This window comes from Leptosomus discolor, chromosome Z (assembly GCF_034619465.1).
Source record: "Leptosomus discolor isolate bLepDis1 chromosome Z, bLepDis1.hap2, whole genome shotgun sequence".
Lineage (NCBI taxonomy): Eukaryota > Metazoa > Chordata > Aves > Leptosomiformes > Leptosomidae > Leptosomus > Leptosomus discolor.
This window is the reverse complement of record NC_141419.1, coordinates 5,551,540-5,566,471: the sequence shown is the minus strand read 5'-3', so window position 1 is coordinate 5,566,471 and position 14,932 is coordinate 5,551,540. Positions and strand designations below refer to the sequence as shown.

The window sequence follows — 14,932 nt, the reverse complement described above, 5'->3', positions numbered from 1 at the left end:
CGCTGCCTGTCCCTAAGCTGCTTTCGCCCACAGCCAGGCAGGTGAAAGCCTGGCCTTGGGGACAAAAGTCCTGCTTTGCCCTGGAAATGGGGGGTCACGGAGAGCCCTGTGAGGGGCCCAGCGCTCCCACCCTGGGCAGGCCCCCCAGGCAGGCAGGGGGCATCAGGACATCGGTTTTCACCCCAACTGGGAGGCCACAGAGGAATGGGGAGCACCACCCTGCTCCCCCATCCCTCGCCCAGGCACAGGAGCTCACATCCCCCAACAGCAACGAACACAATCCCCCATTTCCATCCTTCCGAGGATGGCAACCACGGAGAGTGAAACGGGACGCCCCCACCCTCCGCAGGCACCCGGGTGGTCCCCAGCTCCCATCTGGAGGGTGCAAACCCTCTCTCCCCCCAGATCGCCTTTACCTGTTGGCAGCGAGGCGAGGACCAGCCGCGCTCAGACTCCCATGGCCCGGCAGCAAGAGCGAAGGCACCGTCCCCGCTCACGTCCTCTCCATCCCCCGGCAGGAGCGCGGCGACCCTTTGGGGAGCAGAGGCGAGCCCCCCGCACGCGGGCGCGCGCTCCCCGCCGCTCGCTCTTGCTCACTGCCTGCCCTGGTTTCCTGCCTCATGAGCAAACTCTAGAGAAGCTGGCTCACAGCTCGCACACAACCGCAAGAGCTAGTGACAAACCCCGATGGCTTCCTGCCATCCCCGGCACCGAGGGTCCCTGCCCTGGGTGCCCCCGGCCACCAGTGCCCAGGGACGAGGTGGGCAACGGGATGCTGAGCCCCTCAGTCAGCGAGGGAGCGGGGTCCCATGGACTGGGAGATGTGCTGCGAGGGGCCAGCGATGGGCAGGGGATTGTCACCCGCTGCCTGGGCAGTCCCAGCTAGCTGAGCCCCCCAGTCCCCTGTGCTGTCCCCTCTCCAGTGCACGGAGCAGGCAGGCTGCTGGTGCTAAGCACCAGCTGCCCCTGACCCCGTCGGACCCTGCTCACGTTGCGGGACTCATCCTGCACCCCACAGCCTCCACTTTGGCCATCACCACCAGGTGACCCCCTGAAGATGCCACCCCAAGAGCCGTGGTGACAAGGGCTGAAGCCAAGGGGACGCGTAATACCCCAGCCAGGCTGCCAGCCCTGTGTTTTTTGGAGACAGCGCAGAGCAGAGCAACCACAACACTATTGTCTTGGCTTCTGCGATCAAACACGAAGCCGCAGGTACCTGCTGGCTGCCCTGCGGAGGCACAGGCAGGAAGCCCAGCTGCACTGGGGGGGCTGCAGTAGCTGGGGGGGGCACTGCGGTGGCAGCACCAGACACAGCATCCACCCTGGCAGGGACATTTCCCAGGGGCAGCCGTGCAGCTCCATTCCCATCGTGCTCACCAACGCCACAGGTGCCCCAAGCAAAGGGTGGTGGGGAGCACTGCCAGGCCCTGGGGTGTGACACAGCCTTGGGGTGCACACGGGGTTCTTCCCATGTCCTGCTGCTACCCAGGGAAGGAGAAGCAGCCCCTGAAATTATCTCTGAGTCATCCCACAGCTTCCCCGGCCCTACTTGTAAAAAGCATCCTCTGAAAGCCACGTCCTCAAGCGACAACTTGTTTTGCAAAGGTTTTAATAGCGGAAGGGAAAAAGCCAAAAAGCACTGATGATGGCAGAGTGGCCAGCCCCAGCTGGCACTATCCCCAGGATCCCTCCTGCTCCCGGCGCAGTGCTGCAGGGGGTCAGAGACCAGGCAGGATGGCAGCATGGGGGCTGCCAAAACCTGAGCCACGGCCCCCAGCACCTCTCAGCCTCAAGCCTCAAAAACAACCCCTCCATTCGCAGCCGGTTCGGTGACGAGCGTTTCCTGCAACGGTGCAGCCCGAGCACCCACCCACTGCCAGGGGCACCCGGGGAGAGGCTGGCAATGACGTTCCCGAAGCAGAGGACCCGTCTCTCCGGCACGGCACAGAAACCAGTGAGAAGCCACCCAAACCATGAGCCAGAGCCCCAGGGAGCAGCCAGGGACATGGAGATGGCAGTGTGGTCCCTACTGTCACCCCCAAGTCCCCCACAGCGAAGAGCTGGGAGCCACATCTGCAGGCACAGGCAGATGCCTGGGTGCATGTAAAAAAGAAGGAAAAAACATCAGCTCTCGCCTTCACCTCCTTTTATTCCTCCTCGCAGGGCTGCTCCCCACACTTTCCACTATGGTTGACCCCACCATCCTTAGGGACAGGGCACTGGGTGCCCCAAAACCCCGTGCCCAATGGGGATGGTGGCATTTCCCACGCCATTGTGGCATGGCATTGCCCCTGCGGCAGCGCTGGCAGCACCGCAGCTCAGCTCTGCCTGCCCAGAGGGAGCTCAGCCCCAGCAGCGTCTCTGCAGTCCCCGAGGCATTTAGGGAGGGATCCCTGAGCCCTACCAGGTCCAGATGCACCCATGGGTGCCTGCGAGGCTCCTGTCCAGGCTCATGGGTGCTGAGCACTTCACGGAGTCCCACCGCACTCAGCAGAGGGAGAACCGTCGGGAGTTGATGTTCATGCGGGTGACGCCGATGTGCTTGAGCGGCGTGGACAGCAGGAAGGCGGCCTTGGGCGGGATGTTGCAGAGCAGGTCTGAGTCTTCCTCGCAGCCCTCGAGGCCGAAGGTAGCGTCGTCCAGCATCTCCTTGTGCTGGTGGCAGGCCTGCTCCACCTTCAGCCGGTGCAGCTGCGCCCGCAGGCGCATCAGCTGCTGCGCCAGGCGCTGGTCCGCAGCCTGCATCTCCCGCTGCGTGGGGAGACGGGTGTCAGGGCTGGAGCAGGACCGGCCACCGGGTCAGCTGCCTGGGCAGTGGGGATACTGGGACAGCAGGGCTGGGCACAAGCCCACTGGGGACCATGTGCACACACGGCCCTGGAATCACGAGTGCATTAAGAACAGCGTGGCCAGCAGATCAAGGGAGCTTATTCTCCCCCTCTACTCTGGCCTGGTGAGGCCACATCTGGAGTACTGTGTCCAGTTCCGGGACCCCCAGTTCAAGAGGGACAGGGAACTGCTGGAGAGAGTCCAGCAGAGAGCTACTAAGATGGTGATGGGACTGGAGCATCTCTCCTATGAGGAAAGGCTGAGAGACCTGAGGCTCTTTAGCCTGGAGGAGAAAGACTGAGAGGGGACCTCATCAACACTTACAAATATCTCAAGGGTGGGTATCAAGAGGATGGGGCCAGGCTCTTTTCAGTGGTGCCCAGTGACCGGGCAAGGGGCAACGGGCACAAACTGGAGCACAGGAAGTTCCGCCTCAACATGAGGAAAAACTTCTTTACATTAAGGGTGACAGAGCACTGGAACAGGCTGCCCAGAGGGGTTGTGGAGTCTTCCCTGGAGATATTCAAAACCCACCTGGATGCAGCCCTGTGTGACCTGCTCTGGGTGAACCTGCTTTAGCAGGGGGGTGGGGGTGGAGTGGACTGGATGATCTCCAGAGGTCCCTTCCAACCCCCACCAGTGTGTGGCTCTGTGATGAGCACAGAGCCCACGCACACAGTCCCGGGGTCAGCACAGGGTCTGTGCCAGGGGGTCACAGCCCAGGTCAGCTCAGGTGCCTGTGGGTTAGTAGCCACGTGGCTGTTGCTGCCTGCGGCACCCCAGGAAAGCCTCTATGGTTGTCCTACACCAATGAAGTCCACCGCAGCCATGCCACAGCCGTGCCACCAGCAGAGCAGACAGGAGGGGGGGTGAAAAGCACAGACCCTGACAGAGCTGTGACCCCCACGCCGTGCGGGGTACACGAGCAGAGCCACGGCACCGCAGAGCCACATGCACCCGTCAAAAATCCACGTGTGCCAGCCACACTGGGCAAAGGAGCAAAGCACTGTGCTGGAGTGCTGTGGCTGGAGCACCCTGGTCCCAGCACATCCCATCGCTGCTGCGTGAGCTCGGGCTGCAGGTGCACGGGGAAGCCCTGTGGTCCCGATCCTGCCTTGGGGCTCAGCCCTTGCCCACCCCTCGTACCCCTCCTGTCCCATCGGCAGCTACTCACCAGCTCCGTCCTGAGCCACTCCAGAGCCACCTCCATGGTGGCGAAGCCGCAGATGCCACCATCCCACTCATCCTCGGGGCCCTGCTCTGCTCCCCGAGCCCCCCCGGGGGTCCGACTGCGCCAGGGCTGCCCCCGCACCCGAGCTTCCCATTCCAGGTAGGAAGGTCTCCTCGTCTGCAGCTTCAGCTTGGCCGTCAGCGCCTTCACACTGTCCAGGCTCTCCTCCTCCCAGCTGGGCTCCTCCTCGCCCAGCTCCTTGAACTTCAGCTGGCCAAAGGGCATGGTGGCACCCACCAGACACACCCCCACACCCCCCCAAAAAAAACCCAAAACACTTGGGTGATTTCAAAGCCCCCGTGCAAACGAAGCCGGAGCACCCCCAGGGCAAGGAGCACCCTGACCACAAACACCCACTCACTCCCCCCAGCTGCACCCGAGTCCCGGCTATTTATTCACCCCCCCAGAACAATAAAGGTTGGGGACATCGGGGACAATTATAACAGGCAGGAACTTTCCTTATCCAGAGCAGAGGGGAGTTTTTTTGTTTTGTTCGGTGGCGGGTTTGGGTTGGTTTTGTTGGTTGGTTGTTTTTTTTTTTTTTCCTTTTTCTTTTCTTTTTTAGCATTGTTGTCTCCAGCTGGGAGGAGACTCCCTGTTCCCCGGGAGGAAGCTTCACCGGGACATACTGGCAAAGATGATTTATCCCCGGGTGCCGCCGCCCTCCCGCACCCGGCCGGGGCCGAGGCGGGGGGGGGGGGGGGGGCAAAAAAAAAAAAAGCCCAAGGAAGGAAAAAGAAACCAGCGGGGGCTGCGGGGGGGGGGGGGGGGGAGCACGGGACGAGGAGCCGGGGGGGGGACAGCCGGGGTCCCGCATCCCGGCCGGGCCGTTAAGGTGGAACCGGGTCAGGATCCGGCCGCTGCCCCCCCCTCCCCGGCCCGGGGCTGGGCCACCTTAAACCCGACATCCGCCGGGCGCGGAGCTTTGCGCTGAGCCGCCGAACCCGCCGGTATGGCAGGGCTGTGCGGGGCATCGCCCGCCTGCCTGCTTGCGCCCTGAGCACCCCTGCTTGCACCCCAAGGTCCCTGCTTGCGTCCCGCGGGGTCCTCGCTTGCACGCTGGAGTCCCCTGCTTGTGCCCCGCGCTTCCCTGCTTGCACCCCAGGGTCCCCGGTGCACCCCACAGTCTCCCGCTTGCACCCTGAGATCCTTGCTTGTGCCCCAAGGACCCCTGCTTGCACCCCAAGACCCCCCGCCTGCACGCTGAGGTCCCCTGCTTATACCCAGCAGTCCCCTGTTTGCACCCTGAGGTCCTCTGCTTGCACCCCACCGTCCCTTGCTCACACCCCGAAATCCCTGCTTGCACCCCAGGGTCCCCCGCTTACACCCCGAGGTCCCCACCTGCCACCGAGCCCGAGCAGGTAAGCACAGGGGTGGCGGGGGGCAGGCGGTGCTGCCAGCTGCTCACCCTCCTCTTCCTCACCCAGAGCACTTGGCAGCAGCTTCTGCTCCATCCCCAGGCCCAGGGGTGGCTGTGGGTGCAGGCAGAGCCCGTGGGGAGCCGGGGTCAGGCTGGTGCCGGGGGTCTGGCAGTGGTTGACGCAGCACCCCACAGCCCCAGCGCGACAGGCCCCACCGCAGGCAGGAAAGGACCCAGAGCTGCTCCCTGCAAGGCAGCAGTTGCATTTTTACCAACCACCCAAAATCGCCCCACCCCTGCAGCACAGCAGACACTGGGTGTGGGGTACCCGGCTTAGGGTCTGGGCACTGCCAGGGAGCCTGGAGCCAGCTCAGCCCCCTCTGCCCCGTGCCTCAGTTTCCCCATTTGCAATGACAGCATTGGGGGGGGGGGGAGGGAAACGTCACGCTCCCCTGCATTTTGCAGCGAGGAAGCTCCATATGCTATAGGTGACAACGTAAACACGAAGAGGCGGGGGTGAGGCTATAGGGCCCAGCGTGACGCAGAGGGAAGAGAGGGTTTCCAGGCTGGGCCGTGCCGCTGCAGGATTTCCCCTTTCTCCCTCCAGCCCCGCGGCAGGGCTCTCTGGCTGCCGGCACCGCCATGGAGTTTTCTGAGCTGATCAAGACAGCGACGGTGGAGAACGTGCTGCTGTCGTGCACGGGGTTGCCGGCGGTGAAGGGTACCCTGTGCATCACCAGCCATCACCTGCTCCTCTCCTCCTGCCCCGGTGGGGATGGCCAGCCTGGCACCGTGGAGCTCTGGCTGCTCATCCGCAACGTGGACGCCGTGGAGAAGAGGTGGGTCTATCCCCACGGCCAGCCCCACGCTCCCTTCTAGCAGTGTCACCCCTGCCTTAGCTGGAGGAGATTCCCCGTTGCTCTCTCAGTGCCCGTGGCAAAGCACGGCCGCCCCCACAGTGCTGCCCGCTGAGCCTCGGCCCTCCTCTTCCCCATGGCCCACGCTGGGCGATGCTCATGGCACCGGGCATTGACCTCCTCTTCTCCTCTGTACCTTAGAGTGCAGAATTTAGGCTGGTACCAGCCCCCTCGGACTAACGGCTCCCCCCAAGACACCAGGTTTGGCTTTTAACAATCTATTGGCTCTGCTAAACCACCCGGCAGCACCTGGCTTTGTGCTAACCACTGCGGTGCCCACCGGGCCCTGGCCAGGGCAGGGAGATGGTGGAAATCCCAGCTTCAGACAGGCGTGCCACTGGTGTCAGCTGAGAGCCAGCGATTTGGCACCCACACCGGCACAGCCTTCCTGCTTCACCCTGCTCGGCTCTCCTGGGGGAAGAGGGCAGCTCGGCACTGTGGCGTGTCTGCATGTCTGTCTGCGTGCACGGACCTCCAGCCAGCCCTGACCCTCCTCCTACCTCCCCCAGGCTCGCCGGCTCCTCCGGCACCATCACACTCCGGTGCAAAGACCTGAAGGTGCTGCAGCTGGAGATCCCGGGTATGGAGGAGTGTCTCAACATCGCCAGCTCCATCGAGGTGAGCTCCAGGGCGGCCAGAGAGCCCGGCCCGAGCCGCGCCGGGGTGCAAAGGGTTGGCAGGAGAAAGTGGCCGCCTGCAGTGTTTGCTCTTGGTCTGTCATTAACGTGGGTAAATACTCAGCTCCCGGTTGGTTTTGGCACAAGGTGCCCATGGGGCTGGTGGTGCTAGCACCTGCTTACCCAGCCCTTGCTGGGACACAGCCAGGAGCGGGGGAGAGGGATGGGGTTTGCAGAGCCCTGGGGACACAGCGGGGACTTTCCCAGCCACCTCCGTGCTCTGGTCCGCACCGTGCACCCGTGACCAGCTCCACCTTTGCTCCCGCTCCAGGCCCTCTCCTCGGTGGACTCCGTGATGATGATGTACCCGTTCTTCTACAGACCCCAGAGCCTGAAGCTCGAGGAAGGATGGCACCTTTTCCCTCTCGAGCAGTACTTCCAACAGATTGCCTCCCAGGTGAGCCTGGAAGGGAGAGACCCAGCTGGGCTGGGGGGGTGGTGAAGTGTCTCGCCCCCACCCATGCCGGGCTGCCCACTGGGGCTCACGCTGCCAGGGAAGCACCCGAGGCAGCCCCCCCACCCCGTGTCTCCCCCCAGACAAGCCAGTGGCGGCTGAGCAACGTGAACCAGGATTTCACCACCTGCCCCACGTACCCTCCCACCGTCATCGTGCCGGCGGCGGTGGATGATGACGCCTTGCAGAAGGCTGCCCGTTTTCGGCAGGGCGGGCGATTCCCCGTCCTCAGCTATTACCACTCCAAGAACGGCACCGTGAGTCCATCTCCCCATCCTGCCCCTCGTCCCCTCTCCCACCACTGCCACCCCTTGGGTGAAGGTGTCTTGAAGCCCCCGCCCTCATCCTGTAGGGTTCCCCCACTGTCCCCCGGCTCTCGCTGCCCATCATCCCTCACCCCCCAGGTGATGCTCCGCGGCGGCCAGCCGCTGACGGGCCCCAACCGAAAGCGCTGCCGTGAGGACGAGATGCTGCTGGGCACGGTGCTGGATGAGGGGGAACGGGGCTTTATCATCGACACGCGGTCGGCCCAGGCGGCGAAGCAGGCCCGGATGACTGGTGGGGGCACGGAGCCCAAGTCCTCCTACCCGCAGTGGAGGAGGCTGCACCGGCCCCTGGAGAGGTGAGGGGTTGTGCTGAGGCCTGGTGCTCTCATGACATGGGTGATCACACTGCTCTGCCAACATCATGGGGACTCCAGCCCCCGCCAAAGACCCACCAAGCCCCTGACACCACCTTCTTCCCCTCCCAGAGGCCGCCCGCTGCAGGAAAGCTTTATTAAGCTGGTGGAAGCCTGCAACGACACCTCCATCAACATGGACCGGTGGCTGAACCGGCTGGAGAGCTGCCGCTGGCTGAGCCACGTCAAGGCAGCCCTGAGCACAGCCTGCCTGGCCGCCCAGTGCATGGACAGGTGAGGGGGGGGCTGCCCCGCGGCCCCTGCTTTCCCCCTTTCAAAGCTCTCGGTGTGGCACAAACCTCGGGGATCATCCCAGGCTCGCTGGCACAGCCGGCATCGCCCCGATGGCCCACGCTTGCCCGCAGGGAGGAGGCCAGCGTGCTGGTGCACGGGGCGGAGGGGACGGACACGACGCTGCTGGTGACAGCGCTGGCCCAGGTGATCCTGGATCCATCCTGCCGCACGCTGGCCGGCTTCCAGGGGCTGCTGGAGCGGGAGTGGATCCAGGTGAGCCCGGCAGTCCCAAGGGGACTAGGGATCCCAGGCCAGCTGGGCACCCCCAACTCCCCTTCACCTCCATGATTCCCCCTCGGGGGTCCCGCAGGCCGGCCATCCCTTCCACCTCCGCTGTGCCCGCTCTGCCTACTCCCACGCCCGGCTGAAACAGGAGGCGCCGCTTTTCCTCCTCTTCCTCGACTGCGTGTGGCAGCTGAGCCGCCAGTTCCCCTTCTCCCTGGAGTTCAGCGAGCGCCTCCTCCTCACCCTCTTCGACAACGCCTACGCCTCTGCCTACGGCACCTTCCTCTGCAACAACGAGAAAGAGAGGCGAGTGGGGTGGGAGGGGGGGGACAGCCCTGTCCCTTACATGCCGTGGTCACCACCATGCCCTTGGGGCAGACCCTGCCTTCATGCTGCCAGATAAGGCGGTGAAGCCCTCCCGGTCACAGCTTGGGTCAATCTTGGCCCCAGGACCCCCGGCAGGGACTGAAACGCGTCTCAACTCTCCCGTAGGTGCCTGTGTAAAGTGAAGGAGAGCACGCACTCCCTCTGGCCCTGGCTGAACCAGCCTGGGGAGAAAAAGAAGTACCTGAACCCTCTCTACTCGCACAACACCCTGGTCATCTGGCCCTCCGTTGAGCCCCAGAGCATCCAGCTCTGGCAGGGTAAGCTGGGGACAGCACTCCCAAAACCCATCTTCAGCTCCGAGCTGGACGGGGTGAGGGAAAGCTGCTCCGCTTTTCCCTCTCTCGACAGGGCTATGGCACAGCTTAAATAACGCACGGCCTCTTCTCTTCTAGGCTTATTCTTCCGATGGATCCATTCATCCCAGTACCTGGATGAGGCCTGGGCAGAGATCCAGCGGTTAGTAGAGGGCAACGACCCTCCTGTCAAGGACAGCGCAGGGAACAGGCTGAGCCGGTCCCTCTCCGACCCCACAGCCCGGACGGAGAATGAAAGATGAAGGGCAGCGTGGGCAATTCGGTCCCCGTGGGCTGCCGGGCCACGGTGACGCTGCAGCTTTCCGTGGGAAGCGCTGTGCAGGACACAGGCCCCGCGGAGGACAGCTCGGGGGGTGGGGGGATGGACACCCAGACACCCTTTCGCAGCCTCTGGGCTGCGCAGACTGAGCTCGTTTCAGTAAAGCGCTCTCTCTCGCGGCCTACACCTGCTTTTCTGCTCTTATGTAGGGGCAGGAGCAGCCCCGTTCCCTCGTACCTGGACCACCAGCGGGGCAGGAGGCAGTGGGAGGTGCGTGTGCCCAGCAGCATCGGCCTCCGGACGCTCCCTCCACGGCATACCGGGCTTCCAGCCCCTGCCCCACGGCCAGCACAGCAAAAACTAACACACTAAACCCACAACGCCCTCGCCACAAAGGGCACGCTGGCTGCAGCGTTGCGTCAAGTCGCTCCGAGCTGGGAGCCAGCTTGGGAAATCTGCCCTTGAACCCAGTTTTGAGGAAGGAGATCCAACACCCATCCCTTGCAGACAAGAGAGACCCGGGGCGAGAGGGCTGGAAGGAGGAGGATCTGCCACACCAGCGTACTAGGGCAGGAAATAACAGTTCCATGAGGAAAGTTGGCTCAGGGTCAGCCCAGCAAATAAACAAAGCGCCAGAACTGGGCGCGTGTGTGTCATCTGGAAAACAATGACTGGCTGCCGCCCTTCCAGCCTGTTCACACTTCAGGGCCGGACCTGAACCAGAGCTGCAGCTCCTCCCCGGGAAAGAGTTAACCTGGGCCTGGGGTGGACAGAGGCCCCAGGAGCAACAGCACTGCTGTCTGCCGTGGGTGGGGAGCACTGGCACCGCCAGCATCGCCGGGAAAGCAAAGCGCTCCGGCTAGTTTTGTCCCAGACCGAAAAAAAAATCCCCCCAGAGGTGCTTTTCCTTGTGTTTATAAAAGATTTCTATTTATTTCCTGTTTATTTTTTTTTTTCCCTCCCCTGATGTATAAATACGCCCAGCAGGAAGGCAGCATTCCCAGGGGCAGGCAGGCAGGCGACCCACCGCCCTCCCTCGCCTTCGCTCTACCTCCCGTGGAAGCCTGTCCTGCCCTTTTGAGCCACTGGTCAGGTTTCTCGTTCGCCACCTTCACCCAGCCCCCGAGTTTGCTGCTTCCCGCCGCCCCCCGCGGAGCAGAGCAACCGCAGGGCTTAGACAGCTCTGCGCAGGAGCCGATGGAGTGGGCAACGGAGGAGAGGGGAGCGAGAGGAGAGAGAGCAGAGAGGAGAGCGAGCGAGAGAGAGGAGCACGAGAGGAGCGCGAGGAGCAAATCCTCCCTTAAGCTTCAAATTCAAACTCGAAGTACTGGGGATCGAAGTAATGGATGCGAACGTAGCCATCCTCACCCCCGCTGCTGTAACTGTACGGGAGGAAAGACAAGATCAGGTCACCGGTGCCGTCAGGAGCTCACTGCCTCTAGGTTTACACCAAAGAGCCGTGAGGTCTGTTCTCACAACCCCCTCCAGAAACTAATAAAGGAATCACGAGGCAAAAATAGGTCAGTGACGCAGCCAAAATGTGCAACGGGGCATGAGCGAACCCCCCGGCCAGCCTGGGGGGGAGGCAGCAGGGCTGGAATGGGAGAATTAAGGAAGGTGCTGGCCCCACTCCCACTGCAGAGCTCCTGTGAGCCCAGCCACACCCCAACCAAAAGGAGGGCTTGGCTTGAGCGGGGCACGCCGCCAGGCCCACAGAGATCCTCACCTCTTCCCATCGGGGTGAAAAGCAACGCTATTTATTGGACCGAAGTGACCCTTCACTCTGCCAAACTCTTCTTCAAAAGCCAAGTGGAAGAACCTGGGAGAAGGAAGAAGATTTTAAATGATCACCAGGAGTCAGGAGCCTGGTTAGGGACACAATCAGGGTTTCCTCACAAAAGGGATGAAGTTTAACGGCTCCTCCGACACTGCCAGGAGCAAGATGCTCTGGGAGCAACACCCCTGGGCTGTCATGAGGACTCCAGGTGAGGACTCAGCCTTGCCAGAGGAAAAGCACCGACCTGGCCTCAAATTTGCCAATCCTGGTGGAGGTCGTGGTCACATCCATGGCCTCTTGCCCACCACCAAGCACGACCTGCAAAGGAAAGAAGCCACAACACGTCGGTGCTGCTCACGCCCCACGCTCAGCAGCAGCCAGGAAAGAGCCGAGCCTCGGGGAAGGCTCCTGCTAACCCAGCAGACCCCACCAACTCACGAGCAGGCCTGACACCAGCCCCAGAGGAGTTCCCACCTCCCAGCCACACTCGTTTGAAGATCAGAGGACACAAAGCCTTGTTGCTTGCCCTAGAGCACAGTAAAGTTCCCCAGACCCATCCCCCAGTCCTGTTTTTTAGCTGGACTGGTGACACTCCGCCTTTCAGCTCCCAGGAATGACGCAGGAGTCACAGCGAGACGGTTCCGATGAGCGGGCTCGTTCTTACGTGATCAAAAATGGGGGAGAGCGCAGCAGAGTTCACCGGTCGCTCCGTCCGGAACGTCTTCAAATGCTCGAGTGTCGTGCAGTCAAACAGCTAGGAGGCAAAAGGGAGAGAGTTCTTCTGCAAGGGGGCTGGCAGCCCAATTAAATGACACAAGCCTGGCTGCTAGGCCTCACCCGGGCAGACGTTAGCTCTACAGTCACTCACGGGAACCCAAACCCCACAAACATTTCCCCAGAATCCCAAAATACTGCCCTAAGGTAAATCTCACCTCTAGCACCTTCTGGAGGCAGCAAACTGCAGATATATTTTGGCGATGTTGTTTTCAGTGCCTGGCCGTTAACATAACGTGGTGGCACCTCCCCTTTCTCACTGAACCTTCCCCCTAAGCTTTGACTTTCCACCTAGTCAAATCCTGAAGGAGCAAAGCCCCGTGACAGCCACGGCTCTGAGCAGAGGTCCTGCAAGCAAACATCAACAGCCCACTGCGTTTCGGACGGGAGGCCTCACCTTGGCTGTGTTGTCCTTGGAGGCCGTGATGAACATGGTCATGTCCCTGGAGGTCTGAATATCGTTGATTTGCTTGGTGTGCTCCTTGATGTTTGAAAGCTGCTCCCCTGACTGGAGGGTGAAGGAAGCAGTTGCAGCGTGCTGGCAGGCGAAGCGAGCGTACACGCGACTCCTCCGCGAACAACAATTTAGGAGACGCCGCTATCAGCAGTGGGGCAGATGTTGGTACATCAGCCTTGCTCGAGAGAGCCACATATTTTAACTACCCTGCCGGGAGGCTGCTGGTTTGAACCAAAAAGCCCGTATTTTGTCCCACGATCACACCAGGAATGCTGTGATATCCTCCCCCGGGCACTGCTGTCCCAGGGAGATGCTGCTCCTTATCAGACTGACCTTGGCGCTGAACTGGTTCAGCTCCCCACTCTCATGGCCTGCGATGATGAACTCTCCCAGAGGGCCCCACACCGCGCTGGTGATTTTAGAGTCACTGCAGGGGATTTTCATGTAAGGCTCGTTGTTCTCTGCAGGAAGGAAGGAAGGAGACAGACAGACACAGTGGCACCGGCTCCGGTGATCAACGCTTCCCCTTATTCCCTGGTGCAGGCACTGGCCTGGATTCCTCACCAATCTGGCTGGGATCCCGGAGGTCGAAGAAGCTCACGAAACACTGATAGCCCATCTGCTTGTCTGTGGAAAACATGATGATGTTTCCTCCAAAGTCGAAGCCACACGTCCTCACCGCCGAGCTGGTCTTCACCAGAGCGAGCTGCTTTCCTGAAGGCAGAGCAGAAACAGTCACTTCGCCGGGTATTTCATGGCAAAGGGAGTGACAAAGACCAGCTGAACGGCAGGGTCAGAGCGAGGATGAGAGCATCGGGCGCAGCTGACAAGCAGGTTGGGTGACCCGCAGGCACTTTGACTGCTCGGGCGGTAAAGTGAGTAAATTCACTCAATATTCACCAGAAACCAGGCACATACACCAACCCTCCCCTCCAGCAGGCTGAGGTGGCGCTCAGAGCTCTTTCAGGGGGTGAACCAGCACGTCTTATGCTGCCACCACGTCCTCCGAGCTTAGCAGGCTTCACGGCGGGACAGAGCTGTGAGCCAAACACAGCTACGTGGGGGGAGTCTTACCCGTTTCACAGTCCCAGAGCCGACAGCTGTTATCCGCAGAGCCGGTGAGCACATGTCGTGTGTCCCCTGGGTCACCAGTTAGGGAATATCAGCATATGGTCGGCCCCAAAAAGCTACTCGCCAGACACCCAGAGAATATTTATACACGGGACCAAAAAGCTGCATTACACAGAGACTCCAGGACCAACCACACCCCAGCACGGACAGACACGGAATCCAAGCGTTCCCATTACAAAATCCACAACTTTCCTTTTGAAATGTTAAAGAAAAAGGCTCCAGCTCTTGCATTAACACAACTTTTGTACATTTTTGACTCCTCTACCTGCTGCCCACATTGGAGACAAAAGACTCGGGCACCTTCCCTGAGCTCCCAGGGCCACCACGGCAAAAGCCAACGAGAGCATACAGGGCAATGCTGCACAGGTTATTCCAAACAACAGCCCGGGAAGAAAAATACCCAAAAGACGGAGTAAGGGAAAGATAGCAGAAGGGTTAAATGCACTGTGACACTCCCATGCTCCTCTTCAAGAGGAAACAGTGCAGCAGTTGGGAGGAATGAGTGGATCACGGGAAAGAAAAATACGGGACAAACTGGATTCGGCCATCAAAGGATACAGTCTGCATCCACGCACCAGACGGCTCCTGTGTGGCCGTTGTAGGTGCCGAGCCTCTCTCCATTCACTGAATACCAAACGTTGACAATCTGGGAGAAGAAACAACCAAACCCCCCGTCTTACCAAACGGATTAATTAACGGGACTGACGAACAACCGGCCCATTACCGCGGTGGGAGGCTGGGGGAACGGGCAGGGCCCGTCGCACTCACGGGATCCTTGGCCACGGTGAAGAGCAGGTCTCCCTCCCGGTTGTACTTGATCTGCGTGATGGAGCGCTCATGGCCCTGCAGCAGGATCGGCTTCTGCGAGGGGGGAGACGCCATTTCATGTCACAGGCCAGGCGCGGTCTCAGCCCCCGGGCCGGGGCTGCCGGGCCTCGGGGGGGGGGGGGGGGGGTGGGGGGCGGCCGCCCCCCACCCCCCCCCCCCCCGAGGCCCGGCAGCCCCGGCCCGGGGGCCCTGCACGGCCCGATCACCGGTGACCACCCCCGACCCGTCCCCATCCCCATCCCCGGCCTCACTCTCACCATGGCGGCAACAGTGAGGCGAGAGAGCGGCGCGATCGCTTCCGGGTCAGAGGGTGGGCGGGACGGAAAGACGTCACCGTCG

At 61.7% G+C, this 14,932-nt stretch overlaps 3 protein-coding genes across 3 annotated transcripts; 1 reads left to right on the top strand and 2 right to left on the bottom strand.

Annotated features, from left to right (window-relative positions):
* Positions 1 to 2,460: 2,460 nt before the first annotated feature.
* Positions 2,461 to 4,285, bottom strand: FAM167B (family with sequence similarity 167 member B). Its single transcript, XM_086480243.1, has 2 exons — positions 4,004 to 4,285; positions 2,461 to 2,751 (listed from the first exon to the last, which is right to left on the bottom strand). The coding sequence occupies exons 1-2, from the start codon at positions 4,283 to 4,285 to the stop codon at positions 2,488 to 2,490; spliced, it is 546 nt and encodes a 181-aa protein (XP_086336369.1). The 3' UTR covers positions 2,461 to 2,487.
* Positions 4,286 to 6,062: 1,777 nt separating this feature from the next.
* Positions 6,063 to 9,609, top strand: LOC147413203 (myotubularin-related protein 9-like). Its single transcript, XM_086480579.1, has 11 exons — positions 6,063 to 6,259; positions 6,479 to 6,538; positions 6,847 to 6,955; positions 7,286 to 7,411; positions 7,552 to 7,725; positions 7,873 to 8,090; positions 8,220 to 8,381; positions 8,513 to 8,654; positions 8,752 to 8,972; positions 9,159 to 9,310; positions 9,446 to 9,609. The coding sequence occupies exons 1-11, from the start codon at positions 6,063 to 6,065 to the stop codon at positions 9,607 to 9,609; spliced, it is 1,725 nt and encodes a 574-aa protein (XP_086336705.1).
* Positions 9,610 to 10,576: 967 nt separating this feature from the next.
* EIF3I (eukaryotic translation initiation factor 3 subunit I) lies at positions 10,577 to 14,853 on the bottom strand. The gene is made up of 11 exons (XM_086480014.1): positions 14,845 to 14,853; positions 14,534 to 14,626; positions 14,324 to 14,411; positions 13,709 to 13,774; positions 13,199 to 13,348; positions 12,968 to 13,095; positions 12,575 to 12,685; positions 12,068 to 12,157; positions 11,648 to 11,721; positions 11,353 to 11,445; positions 10,577 to 11,008 (listed from the first exon to the last, which is right to left on the bottom strand). Exons 1-11 carry the CDS (start codon positions 14,851 to 14,853, stop codon positions 10,927 to 10,929), a joined length of 984 nt encoding a protein of 327 aa, XP_086336140.1. The 3' UTR covers positions 10,577 to 10,926.
* Between the last annotated feature and the right edge of the window lie 79 nt (positions 14,854 to 14,932).